The following is a 24335-nucleotide window of genomic DNA, read 5'->3' on the forward strand; positions in this document are numbered from 1 at the left end:
AAACATCTCCATTGTCTCTGGCTCCGTCCCATCATTTTTTAAGCAGGCGGTTGTTCAGCCCCTTCTCAAAAAACCCAATCTAGATCCCTCCCTCCTGAATAATTACAGGCCCATCTCAAAGCTCCCATTTGTGTCAAAAGTTTTAGAAAAAGTCGTTGCTAATCAACTCAATACATTTCTGAATGACAATGGCCGTTTCTCAATGTCGAGTAAACCTGCTGCAGAGCCACTATTTCAAGTATACTACGTCATCGAGTGGCGCCGAAGGACTGTTGAAATGCATGTTAAATGCCCAGCATTCGGCGCCACTCGATGACGTAGTATACTTGAAATAGTGGCTCTGTAGCAGGTGTACTCGACATTGAGAAACGGCCAATAACATCCTTGACAAATTCCAATCAGGTTTCAGAAAACATCACTCCACAGAATCAGCTCTCCAACGATATCATGATGGCATGCGGATGCAGGTGATTGCGTGGTTCTGGTGTTGTTGGACCTGAGTGCAGCGTTTGACACAGTGGACCACGCCATCATGCTAGACTCAGGGAGTGGGTAGGCATCTCAGGATCTGCCCTCCAGTGGTTTGCCTCGTACCTCAGTGGGAGAAGTTTCTCTGTGGCTGTGGGCCGGTTCTCATCACACAGCACTCCCCTATCCTGCGGCTTGCCCCAGGGTTCTGTTTTAGCCCCCCTTCTTTTTGCCCTTTACATGCTCCCATTAGGCCACTTAATTAGAAAATTCAAGGGTGTCTCATATCATTTTCATGCAGATGATATCCAGTTATACTTCTCCTTCAAACCCGTCAAAATGGAGAACTTAAACACCCTGGTTACATGTCTGTCTGCAATCGAGGAGTGGATGTCAAGCCATTTCCTACAGCTCAATGCATCAAAAACAGAAGTCCTGATAACATCGCCTCTAAGGTAGCAAGCCACCTGGGTTCATTCAGTGGTAACGTTAGGGCAAACGTAAAAAACCTTTCGATCAGTCTATGCTACTAGACAAACACATCAAACTCATGACCCGTACCGGTTTTTTCCATCTCAGGAACATTGCTAAGCTCTATCCAATGCAGAAATGGAGATGGCTATCCACGCCTTTATTTCATCCCGGCTTGATTATTGCAATGCTCTTTTTTCCTGCCTCAACAAAACATCGATAAACCGGCTACAACAGGTCCAAAATGCTGCAGCCAGATTGCTCACTCGGTCCAAAAAACCTGCGTCCATCTCAGAACCCAATTCAAGGTCCTAGTTTACACATATATCTATCAATCAATCAATGTTTATTTATATTGCCCAATATCACAAATGTTACATTTGTCTCAGTGGACTTCACAGTGTGTACAGAATATCAGTATGACAATACGACACCCTCTGTCCTTAGACCATCACATCGTACAAGGAAACACTTCCGGAGAAAACCCACAGTTTAAAGGGAAAAATGGGAGAAACCTCAGGGAGAGCAACAGAGGAGGGATCCCTCTCCCAGGACGGACAGACGTGCAATAGATGCCGTGTGTACATTGAAAAAATAATACATTTACAGCATATGTAGTCCAAATGTTTGGAAATGCATGTGTCTGTAATAAGAAGATGAATCCACGAAGATATCCATCCAGGACCTATGATCCAGGACCACAGCCACGACTCAAGATCCAGGGCTCACGATCCAGGACACAGGACCACAGCAACAGGATCATATAGAGCTGTCCATGGCCAAGCCCCAGCCTACATTAACGACCTGATCCACCCTCACAGCACAACCCGGGCCCTGAGGTCCTCCGAGCAAGGACTCCTAAGGGTGCCCCGAACCAGGTTAAAAACTAAGGGGGACCGTGCCTTTGAGGCGGTGGCCCCAAGGCTTTGGACTGAACTCCCCCAGAAACTAAGAGCCTCTGTCTCACTAGAGATTTTTAAGGGGCAGCTAAAGACTCACCTTTTTCCGACGGCTTTTGGGGCGCCGGAGGAGGTGAGTAAGTAGCTGTTTTTCATTGGTGTTTTATCCTATGTTTTACCTGCTGTTGTTGTATTCCTTTTATTCTACATTTTATATTTGTACTTTGAATTGTGTACTGTATACTGTAAAGCACTTTGTACATTCGTGTGCTATATATAGGGTGCTATATAAATAAAGTTGTACTCACTTACTTATTGAATTATATATGTAATTGTTCCAGAAATGATTGCAATAGACAATATTAATGTAATTCTAATGCCATTGTTTGCCATTTATGTAATGAATATATGAAGGCATAATAATGCAAGTACATTGTCAAAGAATAATAAAGTGACTTTTAATTCTTAAGAATATTCAGACATTTCAATTGGAATAAATAAATAAATAAAACCATATAACAAACAATGAATAAAGTGTACTTCTGGGCTCTCTTGACCAAACACTGCACTTATATTATGGTGCTTGATTGTCTTATTCATTGTGACAGGTCTGCAAGTGTTGAATTATTTCTGGTCTAATATTGTAACACTACCACTGGGACACAAAGCTTAAGAGTCCATGTTCTCATCACCATATTAGATAAGGTAACCAATAGAATTAAGTTTCATTATGATTTTGTGTTAGGATACAGGTACATGACTCCTCACCTATTATCTAAAGACTACCTGTTATAAAAACCAAATGACAGTTCACTTCCTGAAGGACAGACCTTTAAACCCTGACAGAGCACCAAAGCTTTATCTGACTATCACGTGCAAACACTCATACCCACAATCACGTGTTTAAGAGCATTTCATCTGACTTTCACCTTTTGAAGCTGCCAAACATCTGGGCGTGTCCCAGGAACTTCCCGAAGTCGATGTGGAACATGTGACCCGTGGAGCGCAGCATGATGTTGTCGTTATGACGATCACAGATGCCCAGAACGTATGTCGCCACACAGCACCCAGCACACGAGTAGATGAAGTTCTCCGACGCCTAAAAAGAGGAAGAAGAGAAAAAGTGAGACACATATGAAGAAGTTCAGAAGCATGGATAGTTACCCTCAAGGGCTCAGGCTTGAGGGATTCTTTTGGTTGGATACATAGAGAGTACAGCAGGGCTATTCAATTGGCGGCCCGCAGGCCAAATCCGGCCCCGGGGTGATATTTACTGCCCCCTTTGAGTATAATGTTAAAAAGTAATGCAAAAATGTTTTGGGCCAGAGTGCCTTTATTCCAGAGAGGGTGTTACATTGAGAGATAGAGGGGAAGACATTGCCTGAATACTTCTGCGGCCTCGGGTTTCGAACCCACCTACTAGCTACTGTAGTGACAACTCCTGTCATTTATTGCATCTCTGCGTGAATGATTAGATAATTTCACCTAAATTAAATCAAATTATGTTAAATTAGCTTCACATGTCGGCCTACTGAGTTCTGAACTTGCCATTTAGATCTATAAAGGCCTTGGGGCTATGTTGTTTGATTTAATGAAACACAATATATGCACTGCACTATGCTGTTGTAGTATTTACTGTATCTGAAGCTCTTAATATGATTGCTCATATTTCAAGCCATCTTTTTCCCGGCCCCTTGCTTTGGATCATTTTCATCAACCGGCCCCATTCCAAACTAATTGATTAGCCCTGGAGTACAGTATTGAGTAGTGTAAGTGGAGGGCAACCATCTTAAATGTTTAAGAAGTGTAGTGACGTTTCAGACCTACTTTTCCAGATGTTTTAAGCTAAACCAGAAACAATAACTGTTGTACAGACTTTAGAGTTTGTCACCAGCCTTAAAAACATCACAGCTCAATATAAATAAATATCTGATGACTTGAGCTGAAAAAGTAGCAAGATAATTCGACAGACAATTTGACTTATCTTCAAATATTTAGCTAATTAATGAATCCGTTTGATTTCATTTTGATTCACTTGAGTGTTAATATTTACAGGTTATTTCCTCCTTTATGATCGTTAATAGAACATCTGTTGGTTATGTTCTTGATTATTCGATTAGTTTTCTATAAATAAGACAAGAAAATTGTGAAAGATTTGACATTTGAGAACAACATCTAGGGCTATGGGAAAGACTGGGCGACATTTATTTTATAATTTTCTTGTCTTATTTGATAGAAAACGATTAGATTAATCAAGACAACAACCAACGGGTTAATGAACACAATGGTTATTTGCAGCCCCTCTGATGAAAGGTTGATTCCTCTGTTCTGCTGAAGTTCAGGGTCAAACCTTGATCAGTACATTATAAGGGTCAGAGGAGTGGAGTAAGGTTTCACATTTATAGGAGTCAAAGGTTGTAAACGCCTGTAAACTTTAACCACTGTGTTTTTCACTCCAACAGAGTCAAGTCATTGTGTCAAAGTAAAGTTTAATATTGAAGCCTTTTACCGCTAAGTGTTACCAAGCAGCTCAGAGGTCTTCCTGACATTCATTATATATGTGAAACCCCTACTTTCTGTGAGATAAAGAATAGTTTCACTGGTTTTTGACGTTTGCTTTTACCTTTTAGCACGTATGCTTTATATGTTTGTACCTTCTCATACTCGTCCTCTGCAGGGTTGTACTTGCGGAGCCACTCGGCCAGCGGTTTGTCTTTGAAGGACCCGGTGACGCCGTACTCCACCTGGATCTTTCTCAGGGTGTCGGAGGACGGCACCAGCTCCACCATGCCTTTAAGAAACATCACAACTCTTATAAACACAATGCAAACAAATAACAGTTAGCTTTTTATTAATTAACTGCCATGGACAACTGGAATATGTAGACATAACTTTGACAATGCCTTTCCATAAACGTAGCTCATGAATAACAATTATTTTTTGAAGTATGTTGGTTTATGCCCCGGCCACACGAGGACGAAAACGGCTAAACGCATAGGATTAACGCAAACGCAAAAAAGCTTCCGGATAGTGTCTGCCCACACGAGACAGCTCCGTTTAGCTCCAACCGCTGGAGAAGCTGCAGTACATGCAGGAGCCTGTACGTGGCGCTGTAACTTCCTCCACAAAAGCAGCGAAGAAGCATGGTTGTCATGGTTGCCCTTCTGTTTATTCTCCGCGGTGGGGGCCGAGGGAACCGGGCAGAGTTTTTCGCCAGTCAACGTGTATTAAAGTTTAAATCTTCCAACAAAATTATAAAAGTGCCGGTCAAAGGTCTTCTTTGTTATTTATTGAGCTTTAAAAGAAATGAATAACGACTCTATATAATGTAATAATAAAATACATGGAGCCTCTCTTTTTCCTCCCTCTCTTCAGACAGCGCCAGTGTCTGTCTCATGCAGCAGCTGATCCAGTAATGAGTGACCCGGCCGACAGTAAAACATATTTATAACTAGTTTAGGTAGTTTGAGAGGTGTCTCCATCCTGTCAGATTAGACTTCACTCGCGTTAGAGATAAATAATAAATAATCTGAATTCAGTGTGCAGTTTACTTTGACGCGGGGGTGAGCAGCAGAGGTGGGGAGAGGCGGGGCTATTGCCTCATCATTATCAGAAAATGATCGTATAGGGCGTACACACGGAGCCGTTGGACCCCCCAGAGCATTGCGTATGCCGTTCTATCCACCTTGGGACCCGTTATCGTTTCCGCAGTCGTTTAGTGCCGTATTCGGTCGTCCTCGTGTGGCCGAACGGTCTATATGACACTAAACAGTAACGCAAACGACCGTTTTCGTCCTCGTGTGGCCGGGGCATTAGTTTACAGGACAGCGTTAATGATTTCCGTGCCCTCTGACAGCAGCTGAACACTTCCTTTGTACCTTGCTAAACATTTGTATATACATTTTGTAGTGGTTTTGTAATATCTAATACAGGGGTGCCCAATACGTCGATCGCAAAGGTAATGTGGGTAGATCGCATGGCATCGAAAAAAAAAGATTATTTTTTTATAGTTAGCCTATCTTCCATCCTTACTATGGCATTTTCCACTTGATTGACGTACAGGTAAGCCAGTCTGAGTTGTATTGTGCCATACGGGTTCATGCAGTTATGAGGGGGCCTCACCTCCTCATCTGAAGCTCAAATGCGGCGCACTATCATGCAGCGCAATTAGTGGAAGTGCACCACAGTTTATCCACCGTTCAGTCCACTAGCATCCCCTCCCCCCCGCGCTCGCGACACAGATTGATTGGGCAGGGGCGGCTCTGTAGGTAGATCTTTTGGGCTTGGTCTTAAGTAGCTCCCAAGCTGAAAAAGTGTGGGCACCGCTGATCTAAAATAATCTGCACTGGTTTTGTAATATTTAATATAATTTGTACTCTGTTTTATCTGTTAATTTGTTTACTAAAATACACATTTTAAGTGCAATAGTTACTCTTCTTCAACAATGTTTGGGCAGTCACCGTACCGCTCTTAAAACAGGATTTATTGCAGGACAGTTGTATTGCACTGCATTATTAATACCTAGGTGTACCTAATACATTGATTGTTTGTGGCTAAATGTCAATTAAAGTGTCCTAAATCTTTAAGTTGTATCCACATCGTGACACTTCACATGTAAATGGGGGCTGTTTGTGTTTGCCTGTTACCTTTGTCCTTGCCGGTGGAGATGCATTTGAAGTTGACGATGCGCAGGTCCAGGCCCTCCTGCAGCCAGATGCGATCCATGATGCGGATCATCTGAAGAGCCAGCATGTCCTGCCTCAGGTCCTCCCCAACCTGACACACACACAGAGGCACACGTTACACAAACACTGAGGTTTTATTATTATTGTTTGGATCTCACTTCAGCCACCAGGGGGCGCAGTGTTCAGATGAGAAGCATGGAAACAACAGTTGGGTGCAACAAGTTTTGTGAAACCAATGACAACAACCCAGTGTAGACTAGTGGTGTGTGAAAGAGAACCCGTTTTTTAGGCACCATATCATGATGGCTGTTCACATAGAGCAGGGGTACTCAAATACAAATCTTAAAGGTCCAAAATAAATGTTTCAATAAGACAAAGGTCCGTTTATTACGGTCATTCAAACTTTTAAACAATTGCAACAAGATTCTTAACACAAGGTTGCAAAAACAAAAATAATCTGTATGCAGCAGTTTTCATTGTTATTGTGTCTGTGCTTGACCCCTCAGAGTCGCAGTGTAAGAGCTGCACAGTTATGAATAAAGGCAGCTGCACCCTCTTTCATTCAGCATTCCCATTATTGCTTTATAAATGTCTTGCCCTCTTGTGTGTCCACTGAGGTTCGTCAGGCCCAACACATCTTCAACAAACTCCCCCTTTGCCTCATCATAACAACTAACAAACACCAGCAACTGAGCAATGTCAGTGGTGTCAGTGGACTCACCCACAGCTAAGGAAATGCACTGTGCATTTTTTATTCCATCACAAAGCTGATGAATCAAATCACCAGCCAGTATGTATGTTCTTCTGGTTGCTGTGGAATCTGAGAGGGAGATTTGCTTTGACCTGTTATTTCCTCTTTTTGTTTGCCTTCAACATGGTCTCCATCACTTCAGTCATGCATTCTTTTTATACTGCAGTTATTATCCAGTGGAAAGTCCTTACCTACTGGCCTAGTTCAATCAAAGTGGTTACTTTTTTTTGGCTGGGCAGTGTAGTTTTACACACCGTCTTATTTGACTTTCTCAGGACTTAAAACAGTTTTTTGGGGGCAGACCCCTCAAAGAAAAAAATATATTTACACACGTAAGGTCATCATCTTAATAGTTGTGTATGCTCATCCGTGAGCAGAGCATCAAGTTGACATGTCTATTACAGCTGAATGCGGCGATTACCATTTTGTTCAGCAAAACGCCTCACAAACGTATTAAGATCAACAGCTTCAGTGCGTTTTGATTCAATGCTGAGTACAGCCAAACTGACAGTCTCTTCTCTGTCAGTGTAGACAGCAAATACCTCATTCCTTCAGTGCTTGGGTCCGAATGCTTCTCGTTTTGCGCCGTCCAGTTCAAAATGAAATCGCCGCCAATCGTATGTCCACGCTCGCGCCAGGACCGGGGGAGGGGTTACATGACGTGCATCTTGTGCTGCATTCATTTGCACTCGGACATTAGAGACTTTCTCTCATAAATGTCCGATGAGCCACAACTTTTCTTTCAAAACAAAGCTGCCAACTGGGGTGGCAGCTGGGGTGGCAAGGCCTATTTGTAGGGTGTCAGTTGCCACCCCGGTAGGTGAAACTAGGCTACTAGCTACAGTACAGATGGAACTAGATGAGCTGTTAACTCTCGCTCTGAATTTTTTTTTTTTAATTCTCGCTCTGACTTAGACAGGTTGAAAGAGACACACACATTTTTCCCACCCGCAGTCCGCGAAGACCCGCCCTACTGTGCCTCTGATTCGCAGATTGTTTGGGGGGGGGGGAACGCTGACTGGATGCTGAATGTGATTGGACCAAAGCGTTGACACACACAGTGGAACAGTCAGACATGCAGAGCGCTGTTTGCAGTGGACATAGCGGAGAATTTTGACTCGTTGCGAATGCGTTGTGGCGATGTCTCACATATAATACAGAGAGATAATACATATGAAAAGTATAATTTGCTCAGAGTCCGGAGACAGTGGTGGTTCGGTCCGGATCCGGACCGGAGTCCGTAGTTTGAGGATGCCTGACATAGAGTGTACATTGTTAGGCGTTTCTATGCACAGTTGTAAACAGTATTTGTGTAAGGGTGTGTGTATGTATGTGTGTGTATGTATGTGTGTGTCTGTGTGTGTGTCTGTATGGGTGTGTGTGTGTGTATGTGTGTGTATGTATGTGTGTGTCTGTGTGTGTGTCTGTGTGTATGTGTGTGTGTGTGTGTGTGTGTGTGTGTGTGTGTGTGTGTGTGTGTGTGTGTGTGTGTGTGTGTGTGTGTGTGCGCGCACACAGTACCTTGAACATAACATTGATCTCTTCTCCCAGCGGGTCGGCGTTCACCAGGGCCAGCTTGAGAGGAACTGCGTTGGAGTTGAAGAAGGAGCAGGCCTACACACACAAACAGACCGTATGAATTGTATGTTGTTTTAAAGATCCAGTTTTACAAAAGCATCTAACCATGTCTCTAATTATTTTTCTTCTATCTGTGATTTATTGTTAGATATTTTATTTTATCTGCAGATTGTTTTGCCTCCCCGTCCAAAAGGCTGCATACTGTATGTCATCATTGCACTTCTCCAAAAAGTTCCCCATCCAATGACTAAACGCATTATGATCATAACCAGATATAAAGTCATTAAAAGGGTCACCAGATGAACTAATCGCCTCTACAAAAGCCTGTGACCTGGGAGATAATAGCCATCAGCTAAAAGGAAATATGATTAAAGCTTCCTTTTGTGATAAGTAGTGATCATCCTTTAACTTAAAGTGCAAGCAGATATAAAGAATGTAACTGTGTATATGTCGGTATGAGGTATTTGAGAATATACCAATGCATGAGTTTCATATGTTCGTGAATGGGTACTTTCCATGTACTTTCACGAGCTCATTTCCTCAGTGGGTTGAACCACAGAGGTTCTACAACAAGTCTGTTTTTGTTGTGTTTCCTGATCATCTGTTGATTGACATTGTTTTCTTATTCTGCTGTTCTGTGTATTTCCCTGCATTCTGCGTTTTGCATTCACTTCTTATTATTACATTTGACATGTCTTTTCATATTTTATGATGCTACCACACATAAAATCCTCAATTTAAATGAATTTGATTTATTGGATTGAAGTGATTTAATGAATCATTGTTACAAGCATGTCAACGTTATGAATAAAGCATTGAACTTTCTGCATGTGTGCAGCATGTGTAGTGTGGTGTCTGTGTGAGACCGGCTAGTTTAACTTGTGTTTCGTTAATTGTTAGGAGATGTGCTCCAGTGTATCTTTGTGTATTGTTTTACTTCAGTCACTTTCTTTCAGAATAAAGTTGTTCTTAGTTTACCTTAAGTTTACTTTGCAGATTGGCTGGTGATCCCTCTTTACTTTTGGATTATTAAACATCACCTTGTAGCTTCAGCAATCAGTTTCTCCTTTTTTCTCTCGCCCAGATATTTTATATTTTGTAACTTCCCTTTGGTTCCCCTAGTCCAGGAGGGAACGTAACACAGCCTCACATATTGTTGCATGGTAAATGATCATCTTTTGTGTGTGTGTGTGTGTGTGTGTGTGTGTGTGTGTGTGTGTGTGTGTTACCTTCATGTTGAGCTCCTTGGCCACCAGACTGGGGCACAGGGGCAGCCGACAGCTGTTCCTCTGGAAGAAGTTCTGAACGTTTTCAAGACCCTCCTGCAGCGCCACCTGAACAAAGAGACATACAAAAACATGCATAAGGAAGTTTCAACACACAGACACAATGAAGTAACGTTCAATATAGTCAGAACTCAACCAAGCACACACTGACCTGTCTCGTTGAGCCCCCGGCCTGGCGGACCCTCTCGGCCACGGCCCCCAGCAGAGTGACGAGGTGAGTCTGCTTCTCCAGCTCGGCCCTCAGCTTCACGCCGCACAGACACAGCAGCGCCCCCAGCACCCGCTCATAACGTCTCCCCCAAGCGGGGTCCTGCACAGCGTCCTTCAGCAGCCTGCACACATACAAAATAACCAACTTAATACAGGACAATTTCCCACAAGCCCGATTTAATGTGATCAGAATCAAAGTGCCTAAATCCTGACAAATATACATTTTCCTGATTGACAACTGAGCAGTGAGTTGGATTCAAGAGGAAATCTACTTGGGCTTCTGTTCTGCTGTGAACTCACCAGTAGAGGTAGTGGGCGATGTTGATGTTGGCCAGCGCTCTGGACAGCAGGAACATGACGAGGGCGTTTTTTAAGTGACTATCAAACTTTAACGCCTAGAAAGAAAAAAAGAGAATTGGGAGTTATAACACAAGAAAGAGGAGGTAAGTAGAGTATCAAGAGTATTTAAAAGTGCAGGAAGAATATGTATCTGTGTGTATTTGTATCTGTACCTGTACTAGCTGTGGCAGGTAATCAGCCAGCTCATCATCACTGCTCTTCTCAATCCAGCTCACTGCCACATTTCTTACTTCTGTATCTGCAAACCTACACATACATCACACACACACACCAATATAATTATGGTACATTTTCATAGCAGCAGGCACCGAAAAAGGACAAAAAAACTGTACTAACAAATAATAGAAATAGAAAAGCATTATGACATTTTTTCCCAGAATATAATTGTACACAACCTTTTACAATATCTATAACATTTCAAACTTCTTCAGGAAATGTTTGGGCCAGATGTGAGATAAGGTGTTTTCACATACTTTGAGTGCAGCAGCTCCAGCGCGGTGACGGGCGGCAGCAGGGGCCAGTGGTGCAGCAGCGAGTGGATGTGAGCCATGCTGGCCCAGTCCCAGCCGGGCGCGCTGGCCAGCACCTTGGGGAGGCTGCTGGGGTGGTCCTGCCTGCAGTGCAGCCGGTGGTCCCACAGGAGCTGGTGGTCCGCACGCTTCAGCCTGGAGGCGTAGCACAGACAGACGAGAGGGGAGATGGATGAGATGGAAGAGATGGAAGAGGTGGATGAGATGGATGAGGTGGATGAGATGGAAGATATGGAAGATGTGGAAGATGTGGAAGAGGTGGAAGAGATGGATGAGATGGATGAGATGGAAGAGATGGATGAGATGGATGAGATGGAAGAGATGGAAGAGGTGGAAGAGATGGATGAGATGGAAGATATGGAAGAGATGGAAGAGGTGGATGAGATGGAAGAGATGGATGAGATGGATGAGATGGATGAGATGGATGAGGTAGAAGAGATGGAAGAGGTGGAAGAGGTGGAAGAGATGGATGAGATGGAAGAGGTGGATGAGATGGATGAGGTAGAAGAGATGGAAGAGGTGGAAGAGATGGAAGAGATGGATGAGATGGAAGAGGTGGATGAGATGGATGAGGTAGAAGAGATGGAAGAGATGGAAGAGGTGGATGAGATGGAAATAAATCATTTGGACCCACAAATGTGTTTTTTACCTTTGGTCATATATGACCAAATCAAATTTGTTTCATGTCATCTTTACATTTTATTTGTGAGACTATCTTTAGGTTTCAATACTGTGAAAATATACTAACAGAAAATATGTAATTAGTCCAAGTGTACTTACTTGACCTAATTGACCAACACACCTGTTTAAAACAGACAAAGAGTAAGAGCACTTAAATTCATATGCTCCATCAAGGATGGTGCTACAGGCCGTAAGGCATTGCATTTACAACTACAATAAGCATATTAATGTTAATCTACAGCTCCGGCGATCCACTAGCACCCCTCCCCCCCCCCCCCGCGCGGTGGTTTTGAAATGCTCCCGATTTCTGATGTCTCAAGGTTGGCAAGTATGGGTATGACCACCACTAAGACTTTTTAACACCACTAATTAGGTGTGACATTTCTTGGGTAGTGTCCTGTAAATACAAGCGGAAATGTTTGCACCTTGAATTTAAAGTCATGTCTGTCACATCACACACCCCGTGTTGATCCCTTGATCAACCACTACATTACATTTAGCTGACGCTTTTATCCAAAGGGACTTACAATATGTGCATGTGAAGCTGACAATTGAGCGGCCCGACCAAGCAAGGAGGCAGAGGCAGAACGTCCAAAAATACAACCCGGTGTGGGCATTTATTAACTCATACACATATGATATGACACAGCCTCAATCTGCTGCTCCTGTGCGCACAGCCACCAGCCACCACACTACCAGCCTCCTAACAGACAGGGCAACAGAGCCTAAATACACACCCACACTAATCAAACCAACAGGACAGGTGAGGGGGGAGGAGACAACACAGGGCACCAGGTGCACACAATCAGCAACAGACATGGGGATAGGGGAACACTTTTCAACATAAAACCAGGAAACCGAGACAGACAAACTAAAACACAGACAGATGCACAAACCTACATACACTTTGCCACCAATGAAGCTACAGAATCCGTAACGGAGGCCGAGATCTATGGCCCCAGAGATCACCTCCGTTACAGTGCATTCGACCAAGAAGATACAAACTTGAAGAAAACAGAATCATATAAGTACATCAGGTTTCATAGAGCTAAAACATTTCAAGTGCTTCTCAACTGGCTATAGATAAGCCAGTCCTTTATTAGTATATAAGTGCTTTGTTAGTAATTCTATCGCTCGAAGTGGAGTCGAAAGAGATGAGTGTTCAGTCTGCGCCGGAAGATGTGTAAGCTATCTGCTGTCCTGATGTCAATGGGGAGCTCATTCCACCATCTTGGAGCCAGGATAGCAAACCCACGTGTTTTTGCTGATGGGAACTTGGGTCCCCCTCGCAGTGCGGGTGCAGCGAGTGGACTAGAGGTTGATATTTTTTTCAAAACTGAACCGATATGCCACTTTAAAAATTCTAATATACTGCATATAATTAATCATTTCTCATTCTACTTACTTTTTCTACAAAAAATGTTTGTAATATTTTTGTTATTTGTGGCATTTCTTTCAAATATTTCACCCCCCATGGGCCTTCGCGATGCTTTGTTTTAATTAAACAGTCGGATTCCCCTGGTCCGCACCAGTTCTAAGTCAGCTGCTAGGCGCCAGCCGAGGCGAACGGGACCCCAACGGGCGCCGTAGCTGGGGAGATCCGCGAGAAGGGCCCGGCGCGCGTCCAGAGTCGCTGCCCCCGACCGCCGTATCCAACCTCCTCCGGCCCGTCTTCCACACGGCCTCGGACACCACCCCCGACCGAAAACCCCCGCACCGCGACACCGAAGCGCCACGACACGAGAGCCCCCGGAGAGGACGGGCCTCGACCGCGAATCCAGCGGCGGAGAGAGGAAGGGCGACGGGACGACTGCTCCCCCAGCCGCGGCTCGAGCCCAGCCCCGCTTCGCACCCCAGCCCGACCGACCCAGCCCTTAGAGCCAATCCTTTTCTTATATTTTTGAATTGCTTTAAATGTGCTTCTTTTAAGAATAATAAAGTTTATCATGCACCATTATACATCAATAATTCATCTTATTTTTAAACCTGTTTGGCAATAAACCTGATTCTGGTCCCGTTTTTAAAGCAGTACTTTAAGCGAAATAAAGTTAGACATCTCCGTCAGATAGCGTTTGCCTCTCTGAGTATGTGGTCTGTTTTTTTACCCTGGCATCTCCATATTAATAAAAACTAATAATAATAATAATACATTTGATTTATATATGTGCTCAAAGCGCTTTACAAGCAAGTAAAGAAGACCAATAACAACAAAAGTAAAAAGTGCTAAACTAGGTAGAATAAGGGCGAGGCGATAGTGGATTAGGAGTTTTAGGCAAGAGTCATAATAAAAAAACTAATATTTGTCCTTCAGGGAAGTTAAATATCTCCGTCAGATAGCGTTTGCCTCTCTGAGTTTGTGGTCTGTTCTTTGACCCTGACATCTCCATATTAATAAAAACTAATATTTGTCCTTCAGGGATATCCCCCACGCGACAGACCAGTGAAACTGCAGCTCAGGGGGTCTTGTGCCTGGAGGCTGGAGGGATGAATGGGCCGGACAGGCAGCAGGCGGTGAAGGCCAGTGAGAGAGCGCTCTGTGCTAAAGTGCCGTTTGAGGCTCATGGATGTTGGCAGCGTGGAGGAGATTTGGCTGGCAGCAGGCACGGGAGCAGCTGGGGGAGAACCGACACGCTGCAGCAGACAACATGCAGGCCTTTATGGGGAGCCCGGCTGGCAAGTCAGTGGCATCTTTTAAAAATCTCCCTAAATCTATTAAGTCCAACGGATTTCGGGTGGTCTGAGAGGCGGCCAAAAAGCTGTCTGCTGAAGGGGATAAATCTCTCCATAAACGCTGTGTCTGTGCACGATTGGGAGTCTTACGAATCACTACTTAAAGTCTACATCAAGCCCAGGAAGCAGTCAATGGACTACGATTATCAATTACATTACATTACATGTCACTTGTAGATGCTTTTATCCAAAGCGACTTACATACTCAATACTGTGGACAATCCCCACAGGAGCAATTTGGGGTGAAGTGTCTTGCCCAGGGACACAACGAGGGTTTGAACCTGTGATCCTCTGATCCGAACACGAACACACCAACCACTGCACCACACGCCTCCCAATTAGAAGCAGATACAGTTAACTTAACATTAAACTACACACACGTTCTGATTAAATGACACTCAAACTAGGTGGTGGTTAAGTTGAGGAAAGAATTTTAAATGTATTTTGTTGTTTTGGCTCATGTAGATAGACTTTTTAAAATCACTATTTGAGAGAGTATTAGACTCTCCAGAAGTCTCTTAAAGCATCTTGTGTTTGTACAAGAAGCAAATCTGTTTCGCACATCCAGCTGAGCAACATTAAGACCACCTGTCTAGCGGCATTATTATATCCAAAAGTTTTATTAGAAATCCTTCCTCGACATCACCTTTACCTGCAAACTCAGAAAACTGTTGAATAAGGCTGCCACAATAATAGTTTGAAATGTTAATGATAATACTCTTAGATGAAAACCCATTTATAGTTGTGAAAGCATTGGGGAGATTGTCCTACCCAAAGTTTGAAGCTCGGCTGCAGATTTTCTCCAGTTTGCGTCTCAGATCGGGGTCCAGCTCCTCCAGAGAGGGGGGCTCCGGTCTAGGCTCTTCCTTTGGTCCCACGTATAAAACATCTAATGGTGGGTTGGGGAAGTCCACCTGATGGCAACACAATGTCCAGATTTGGGATCAGTTCACTCTTCTGAAGACTCTACTACTACTGTACGACTACTACTACAGTCTACGACTACTACTACTACTACTACTACTACTACTACTGTACGACTACTACTACAGTCTACGACTACTACTACTACTACTGTCTACGACTACTACTACTACTACTACTACTACTACTACTACTACTACTGTCTACGACTACTACTACTACTACTACTACTACTACTACCGTCTACTCTCGCTGCGAAGGGGACCCAAGTTCCCATCAGCAAAAACACGTGGGTTTGCTATCCTGGCTCCAGGATGGTGGAATGAGCTCCCCATTGACATCAGGACAGCAGATAGCTTACACACCTTCCGGCGCAGACTGAAAACTCATCTCTTTCGACTCCACTTCGAGCGATAGAACTATTAACAAAGCACTTTTATACTAATAAAGGACTGGCTTACCTAAAGCCAGTTGAGTAGCACTTGAAATGTTTTTGCTCTATGAAACCTGATGTACTTATATGATTCTGTTTTCTTCAAGTTTGTATTTTGTTGGTCGAACGCACTTATTGTAAGTCGCTTTGGATAAAAGCGTCAGCTAAATGCAATGTAATGTAATGTCTACGACTACTAGTGTCTACGACTACTACTACTGTCTACTACTACTGTCTACTACTACTACTGTCTACTACTACTGTCTACTACTACTACTGTCTACTACTACTACTGTCTACATTGTAGACAGTAGTAGTTGTAGACTCTACAACTACTACTGTCTACAACAACTATAACTACGACTACTACTACAACTACTGTCTACAACTACTACTGTCTACGACTACTACTACTACTGTCTACAACTACTACTACTGTCTACAACTACTGTCTACAACTACTACTGTTACTACTGTCTACGACTACAACTAGTACTGTCTACTACTACATAAACTGTCTGTGATCATCTTTGCTTTTTAATGACTTTTTTAAATGCCATTTTCTTAATGTCTTTCATTTGTGTAATGCACTTTGAATTGCCTTGTGTTGAAAGGTGCATATAAATAAACTTGCCTTGCCTAACCATCTATCTATCTACTATCTACTAATGCTCGTCTAGCAGCACTAACCTGTAGCACTATCCTCTCGGCGGGCGTCTTCCTGCGGCTTCCTGCAGAGCCTCCGGCAGCAGACGCTCCCTCAGGAGACGACCACACACACAACAGCTGACTGCCCCGGGCCAGCACCCTGAAACACACAGTCAGCAATAGTCAGAAAAAGAAACAACCAGAATAAGCAATCGTTTCTAAACAGCAGCGCTTACGGCCCGTCCACACTGCGGCGTGCGTTGAAGCTTCCAACGCTTCTGCCCATTCACTTTGAATGGGGTGACGTCACTTTTAGTCGAACTGCATTTTGGGAAGCGACGTGGAGCGTTGCTGGCGTTGCTCGCTTCAAAAGTTGAGCAATGTTCAACTTTTGACGCCTCGATGGAGGCGTCAGCCAATCGAATCATATGCCAGTACAAGCTATAGCCAATCAAACCGCGTGCTTGTGTGTCTGGGGCGGGAGATTCATGTGATTGGTTGTTGGTCGAGTGTCAGACACGCCCGCCGGCAAGCGTCAACGCACGCCGCTGTGTGGACGGGCCGTTACACTGTGGCAAGGAAGGGAAAGTGCATGATTTTACAATGTCTTGCTGGAGGTCCATCACAGTAAAGAAAAGGGCAACTTTTGGTGTAATAAAAGACCTGTTGAGATAGAAGTAGGATAAATGTTTATTCACAGCCCAAGCAGTGATTGATAGAGAGGGCACTCGAGGGGAATTAGCAGGAGGAGTTGTCTCAACATTTTTTAATCTCCACTACTGACGTACAAAGAAGACATAGGAACAGGTAAATGTATGTTTTAAATGTATTTTGTACTTATTTCATGAATTTTTATGTTTATTTGTCTTTTTTGGAAACCACTTTGTGCTGCATTTCCTGTACAAAAGTTGTAATACATTTAACGTTAAATAACTATCTCTGTGTACTTCATTTCCTTCTGACTGAATTTGCAAAGGCATTACCTGTTTTACAAATACATCTTTCACAACTCAGTGATATTTCATGTTCAATAATAATAATAATAATAATAATTTATATAGTGCCTTTCATAACCTCAAGGTCGCTTTACTACGGAGCCCCCTAGGGACATGAAGAAAAAAAAGCTGCAGATTGTGACCAATTATTGATGTTTAGCTCGGATGGCGGCGCGTATCGAACTGTTCTGATAAAACGACTGTAGCTCTTTGTCTACCTTGCTATGATTGTAAAGTCATGTTGTTTGTATTTTTACAACGTTATGTTCATGAGTTATTGATCCGCGAAATTCGAATCTGTCAATAACTCAGCACAGAGGGACGTGCATGTCCCCTAGCTCTGAGTGTTCTCTTGAGGTGTCTTTCACTTATGTGAAACCCTTTATATATACAGTCTATGTGTGAAACCCGTGCCCATTGCCAAGCACTGATGTTATATCTTTATATTTAAGGCCAAGCTCAAAGTAAAATCGATGAACCGCTCCATTGTTGTGGTTTCTGTGTTGCCGTAGCAGCCGAACTGACCAGGAAGTACATTGAGCTAAAAGAAAATGTTTTGCGATATCTCGCAAAACATTTTCTTTTTTTCAAATCATTTTTTTTTTCTTCTCCATTTGTAGGGTGCTCCGTACTTTACAAAGAAACATACAAGGACAAGACATAAAACATAAACATAAAACAGGGGGCAGAAATGGAAGTGTAAGTGGGCGGGAGAGTGAGTTACTGTTGGAAGGCGATGTTGAACAGATGAGTTTTAAGGGTAGAGTGGGACATCCACTCAAATGATATGCAAAAACATGACCGGCTGCTCCTCTCTCCTCACCGTCTGAAGTCAAACAGCGGCATGGAGACTTTTCCCAGCAGCTCCGGAGCTTTCCTCTGTTTGTTGGAGTCCGGGGAGCCGCTGGCGTTCTGGTTCAAAACCCCGAACAGAGTCAGGCTCAGAGTGGACTCCAGAGGGAGGACCGCTACTGCTATAGGGAAGTTGATCCTGGGAGAGACAAGACGAAGTAAGACGAAGGAAAGAAGAGAGCAAATAGCATGTTGTAGTTCTGAGGGAAACATCAAAGAGGGGAGGAGAGAAAATGTATACTTATTTATCAAACAAGGAGACAAGGAGACAAGAGAAAAGAAGAAAAAGGAGGAGAGAAGTGGAACAGAAATAAGAAATGAGAGGAAAGGAAAGTTAAGAAAAAAAGAAAGGGAGAAAAGAGGAACAATTTGAAGGAGAGAAGAAAGGAAATATCAGAAAATAGGAGAGACGAGGAAATAAGAGAGCAAACAAATAGGTTGAGAAAACAGGAAAGGATAGCAAGGGTAAGGATGGACGAGGAGAGGAAAGGAAAGAAGAGAGGCAAGGAAAGGAACAGAAATCACTCACAGTTCGTCCCACTTGATGTGGTAGAAGAAGTTTTTGTATGTGCCCACTCTCTTGGACTGGACCGGTTTGAACAGGTTCTTGCCGTTGTGTGTGAGGGAACACATCAGGAAGTACTTCTCATAACTGCAACAAAACAACACATAACAATAATATTAGCCACTGTGCCCACATGCATATCATTCACTGTAGAAGTGAAAAAAAGAGTGAAATAGTTGCCAGGAAACGGCCATTACCAGGGACTGTGAAAGACCTTGACACTTGCTGAAGAAGTGCCATATTGGTGCATGTGTGTAGATATGTACAATTTCATTTAGTGTGGGTTAACTCCTATGCACTTTGAGTCCTGTGTCACATGACTACTTTTGAAAGGCTCACTGCCTTGCTTATGAGCAACTCAGATAAGTGAGGAAGAGAGCATCATCTTGTTTATGTTCCCCAACTAGACTAGACCCGTCAATTTGGGACGTAAAACAGAAACCTACAGGAATTGATGGAATTACAAAACTTATTTGACATCAACATAAAAGGTGGCAACGTTTGTAGCGACAGCAGGAAAACAAAGTCGCTGAGAGGCTGAGGCCGGGCCTGTTTGATGTTGTATGACACGCTAAAAAAGTACTTGCTGAGATCAAAAGCTCTGTTTCGTAGTATTGTAGTTTAATGAAAAAACTCGGTGATCAGACATATACATTGTTATAATCAAAGCAATTGTAATCTTAAAGTACAAAAAAAAGTCCCTGTGTCACCCTCTCTTCCACACACCCACACCTCACGCAGGTGAACAGGATTATAATGAGTGCCACCCATATCCATGTGACCCAAGCCAACCAATCAATAGTGATCAAACAAATATCTTATATTAAAACATAAAGGATTACTAAACACGTTTCATGGCTCCTACAACGTTTCTCTTTAATATGTATTCATTGAATGATATGATTTATAAAGAAATGTGAAATAGGTCTAGGTGTTTCAAAGAAGTGTAACATACAGGACAGTGTGGGACTCGGTGCATTCCCACAATGCCTCAGAGAAGAGGTAACATAACTGAAGGCAAGGTAAGGAAAGTTTATTTATATAGCACCTTTCAACACAAGGCAATTCAAAGTGCTTTCCAAAAAACGAAAGACATTAAGAAAATGGCATTTAAAATCAGTAATAAAATAAACATTAAAAGAAAAAATACATGGATAAAAGTTACAGTGCAGTTTAAGATGTGAATAGTTCAATTAAAAGCAGCGGCAAAAAGAAAAGTCTTTAGTCTGGATTGAAAACACCTGTGTGGGCGGACCATGATGTGCTCTAAAACTACAGTAAAACCACTATTCATTACCATACCTCTATATGCTCGCATGCATTACAAAACAAAACCCTTACAGTAATAACATTTAAAGGGAATATTGCATGCACATTTTGTTATATAGACAAAAGGTTTTTATATATCCAGATGTGATGCAATAAAACTAATCACTCGATCAAGACATGATAAATAACCCTCTGTGTTTCTATAGGAGATAGATATGCGAGTCGATAAGAGAAAACACACATTGTTCACTACTACAGGCTCGATCCCTGCTCAGTGCCATCTGTGTTGGCAGCTCAGTCAGTGTCTCAATATGTTGTAAATGCGGGGGCATCTACTGAGGCTCCAGATGGATGACACACGAGCCAATACAACTCCAAACACTCAATAAGGTTTACAGTAACACCACAACAGATATGCCTTGATCCTAGACGGTGCTGGGAGACACTGTACTCGCTCTGTCAATCTGGCTACAGGATGTGAGGAGCTAAATATTTTTCGGAGTTGTCTTCGGAATGACTGTCACTGCAGCAATGTTTAGGGCTGGCTTAAAATAGCAGCTGGAAGAGGCGGTGCTGGAGTAAATAGGCCTGTTATTAAGCAGTTCCTCTCGTTATGGAGGCCTCACTGGCTGACCAGAAAATTACTAAGGAAGGAAGGAAACGGACTATATCTTACAGTCAGGGTTACTGGAGCTACATGTTAAAGGGGCCCATTATGCTCATTTGCATGTAGATAATTGCATATAATGCCTCCGTTTACACGCTCTAATGTTCGAAAAGGCTCTTTATTTTTCTCATACTGCCTGTGCTGCAGCACCTCTTTTCACCCTCTGTCTGAAACCAGAGCCCAGTCTGCTCTGATTGGTTAGCTGGCCGGCTCTGTTATGATTAGTCAGCCGCTTAGAGATGTCCCGCCCCTTAGCCTTTCACGTACAATTTGATGGTGCGCTAGCCAATAGAAGCACAAGTGTTACGTACTGAAAGGAGTCAAATGGAGGCGTTTCAGACAGGGAGTGTGGGAGAGAACTTTGGGATTTTAGCCTTTGCAGACCATTTACATGCACACAAACCTAAATGACACACTACAGGAAAGGGAAAACCCCAAAAAGCAGAAAAGGGCCTTTTTAAATCTGACCTTAATCTCTTTGTCTTGGTTGGTGTCTCACTAAAGTATAACCAAAGGCTGTTCATCATCCAGACAATATATATATATATATATTGTCTGGATGATATAATATATATATATATCTAATATAATCTTCCCATATTTGCAAACATTTTCTGTGCAATTTCAAAACCTTTGATCCTTCTATCTTTTTTCCTACATCAAGACACCCAAAATAGCATCTCATAAATGTCTAGACTTCACAAACCTATGCAACTGCGGGAGGGTTTTTCAGAAAGGCACTGATCCTGGCTACTGATGCATGACAGAGCTGGGAACGGAACATTTGCCTCGACTCTGTGGCCCAGACACAGGCAGGAGATAAAGTCGGAGTGAAACTGGACACTGGCATGGAAAAATAAGACGTGGGGTGCAACACCGGAGCCGTGTGTTCAGTAGAAGAAAACAAAACGTTGTGCTGTGACAGCAAAGTCTGCAAGCCTGTGCTGTAATGTGGAAAAACACTTGCTGCTTAACAAAGTGTTTTATTGTAAAACTGCAATCTAGAGAGAAAGCCTTGTATTTTATCATATCTTTGGTTCTTGGGAACTAAGCTAATATATACATTTGGCAAATAGGGTGATTAAAATGTTGCACTGCCTTCTTCTGCTTCCTGTCCTTATCTCTGACTCGATCTTTACAATGGAGTAAAGTGTGGGTGGCTCTAATAATACTGAACAAGTGGGTGATTAAGGGCTCTAATTATCCTACAGCAGAGGAAAGAGTACTTTAAATGTCATCATTTAGCATTCATCATGTTGGAATATGAAATGCTCTGCTGCAGAATACATCCAGCTCCATTCTTCGTTCGGTCCTACCCCCTGATGTCATCCTATAACGAGTTTACAGGACAGTTTCCTCCCACAGGCTATTAGACTGTTAAACACCTGAACTTTTGAAAGAACATCCATAACATTCATCTGTTTGCAACTTCTATCAATATTCCAATTACTTGAATATATTGACTATTCTGCACTATTGCTACTATATATCTATTTGATTTGTATTTACTTGCACTATAGAGAACCGCAGTGACGCATCCTAAAACCCGGAAGTAAACTCCTTCCGGTTCCTTCGACAAAAACGCAATGCAATTTCTCCGTAGGATTTGGGAAAATAGCTGGAAATAAGGTCTGTGGTTGAAACACATTTAAGAGATGGATCACGTTTTGTTCAGCCGGATAATCTCCACATGTCTATCCTACTTTTATCATTTTTAAATCATAAATCTAGTCGCCAGAAGCAAAATGCTAACGTTATGCTATAAACGAACTACAGCAGGGTCGCTGCTTCAACGTCACGCCAACTTAAGATCCATATTCAAACATACAGATTCAAAATTGTAAAGTTGAAGCGTTTGTTTTAACAGTTTGCCAGAGGCAGGTACTTACTTTGACGTAAAACGGCCTGGACAACTTCTGTAGTCCTATTCAGCCACTTGGTAACAACCATCGTTTTTCAGACACGTAAACTCTTCAGAAATCACCAGTGGGGTCACTGCTGGCTGATGGAGTTAATGTGGTAGAACAAAACGTGATCCGTCTCTTAAATGTGTCTCAACCACAGACCTTAGTTCCAGCTGCTTTCCAAAATCCTATGAGAGATTGCATTGCTTTTTATCGAAGGAACCGGAAGTGGTAAAATGCTAACTTGCTTCCGGGTTTTAGGATGCGTCACTGTGGCAACCTATTCTATCGGTTTTATTATTTCACCTTTAGTCATACGTATATAACCAGATCAAATTTGTTTCATGTCATCTTTTATTTGGGAGACTATCTCTAGGTTTCATCACTATCAAAATATACTAACCGAAAATATTGAATAAGTCCAATTGTACTTATTTGACCTAATTGACCAACGTTTAAAACAGACAAAGGGTAAGAGCACTCCTGCATTTAACTTGCAACATTATGACACTTTTACTGTTGTATTGCACTATTGTATTTATTTTGATGTATATTGCTATTCTATTTTATTGTATTTACTTGCACTATTCTGTTTTATTGTTGTTGCTCTGTCCGAGGAGCCTGTGACCTAAGATGTTCATTGTCATAACTTCACTGTAGCTATTGTTGTATTGTAATGATTGTATTGCATTGTCATATTGCCATTAAAGTAGATTATTGTTAACGGTTACTTTGTAGATATGGATTCCTTCCTGTATTATAACCAGCTTCATAGGAACGCGCGGAGATTTGGAAAGCGGATCAGATATCCCTTCAAATCTCCAACACTATGTACAAATGACAAGCCTTGAACCTTGATGCAGCGTGGTTGATCCAGTGTTTACCTGCTGACCCAGTGGGCCGGGATGCCATGCAGCGCGAACAGAGTGAACTGAAGGTGGTCTGTGGTGCCGGAAGCTTCTTTACTGCTTATCCCCTCCACGCCTTCTCCATCTGCAGCCTGGGGCAGCGGGGGGGAGCTGAAGGAGGTGGAGGGGGGGCAGAAGGAGCGCAGGTAGAGTTTGGCCAGATCGTACACAGCTTGAGTCAGTGAGGCCATGCCCTCCTCCACAGGACTGCTGTGACCTGAGAGAGCAGAACAGAGTCATTAGAATACATACGTGGTACAACGACGCCCACACTGCGAAAGGAAAAACGCTTTCCTTGAGCGGATGAAAAAGTTTGTCGAGTGGCTCAAGAACGCAGAGGAAGAGTCCGAGTCAGAGGAAGAGGAGACAGACCTCCAGCTAAAACTACCACCTTGATTTGTATTTTTACATTATCCTAGCACCAGATGCAGTAGAGGGACGTCTGTATTTATCTATACTAAAACTGGAATATGGAACACTGGTTTTGTTCAAAGCTGCTTTTGAGGTTTGTAGTATACATT

General features: G+C 42.8%; 1 protein-coding gene across 1 annotated transcript in view; it reads right to left on the reverse strand.

Annotated features, from left to right (window-relative positions):
• Positions 1-24335, reverse strand: part of pik3c2a (phosphatidylinositol-4-phosphate 3-kinase, catalytic subunit type 2 alpha) — a 74889-nt gene that overhangs the window by 12954 nt on the left and 37600 nt on the right. Inside the window, exons 11-24 of the mRNA XM_034233306.1 lie at positions 23791-24031; positions 19031-19153; positions 18473-18640; positions 16697-16814; positions 15421-15563; positions 11182-11373; positions 10861-10954; positions 10649-10743; positions 10290-10470; positions 10082-10186; positions 8796-8888; positions 6485-6614; positions 4493-4629; positions 2768-2937 (exon numbers count right to left, since the gene is read on the reverse strand). Coding sequence (XP_034089197.1) covers positions 2768-2937; positions 4493-4629; positions 6485-6614; positions 8796-8888; positions 10082-10186; positions 10290-10470; positions 10649-10743; positions 10861-10954; positions 11182-11373; positions 15421-15563; positions 16697-16814; positions 18473-18640; positions 19031-19153; positions 23791-24031 — 1990 coding nt within the window. The remainder of the gene's footprint in view (positions 1-2767; positions 2938-4492; positions 4630-6484; positions 6615-8795; positions 8889-10081; positions 10187-10289; positions 10471-10648; positions 10744-10860; positions 10955-11181; positions 11374-15420; positions 15564-16696; positions 16815-18472; positions 18641-19030; positions 19154-23790; positions 24032-24335) is intronic.

This window comes from Gymnodraco acuticeps, unplaced genomic scaffold (genome assembly GCF_902827175.1).
Source record: "Gymnodraco acuticeps unplaced genomic scaffold, fGymAcu1.1, whole genome shotgun sequence".
NCBI lineage: Eukaryota > Metazoa > Chordata > Actinopteri > Perciformes > Bathydraconidae > Gymnodraco > Gymnodraco acuticeps.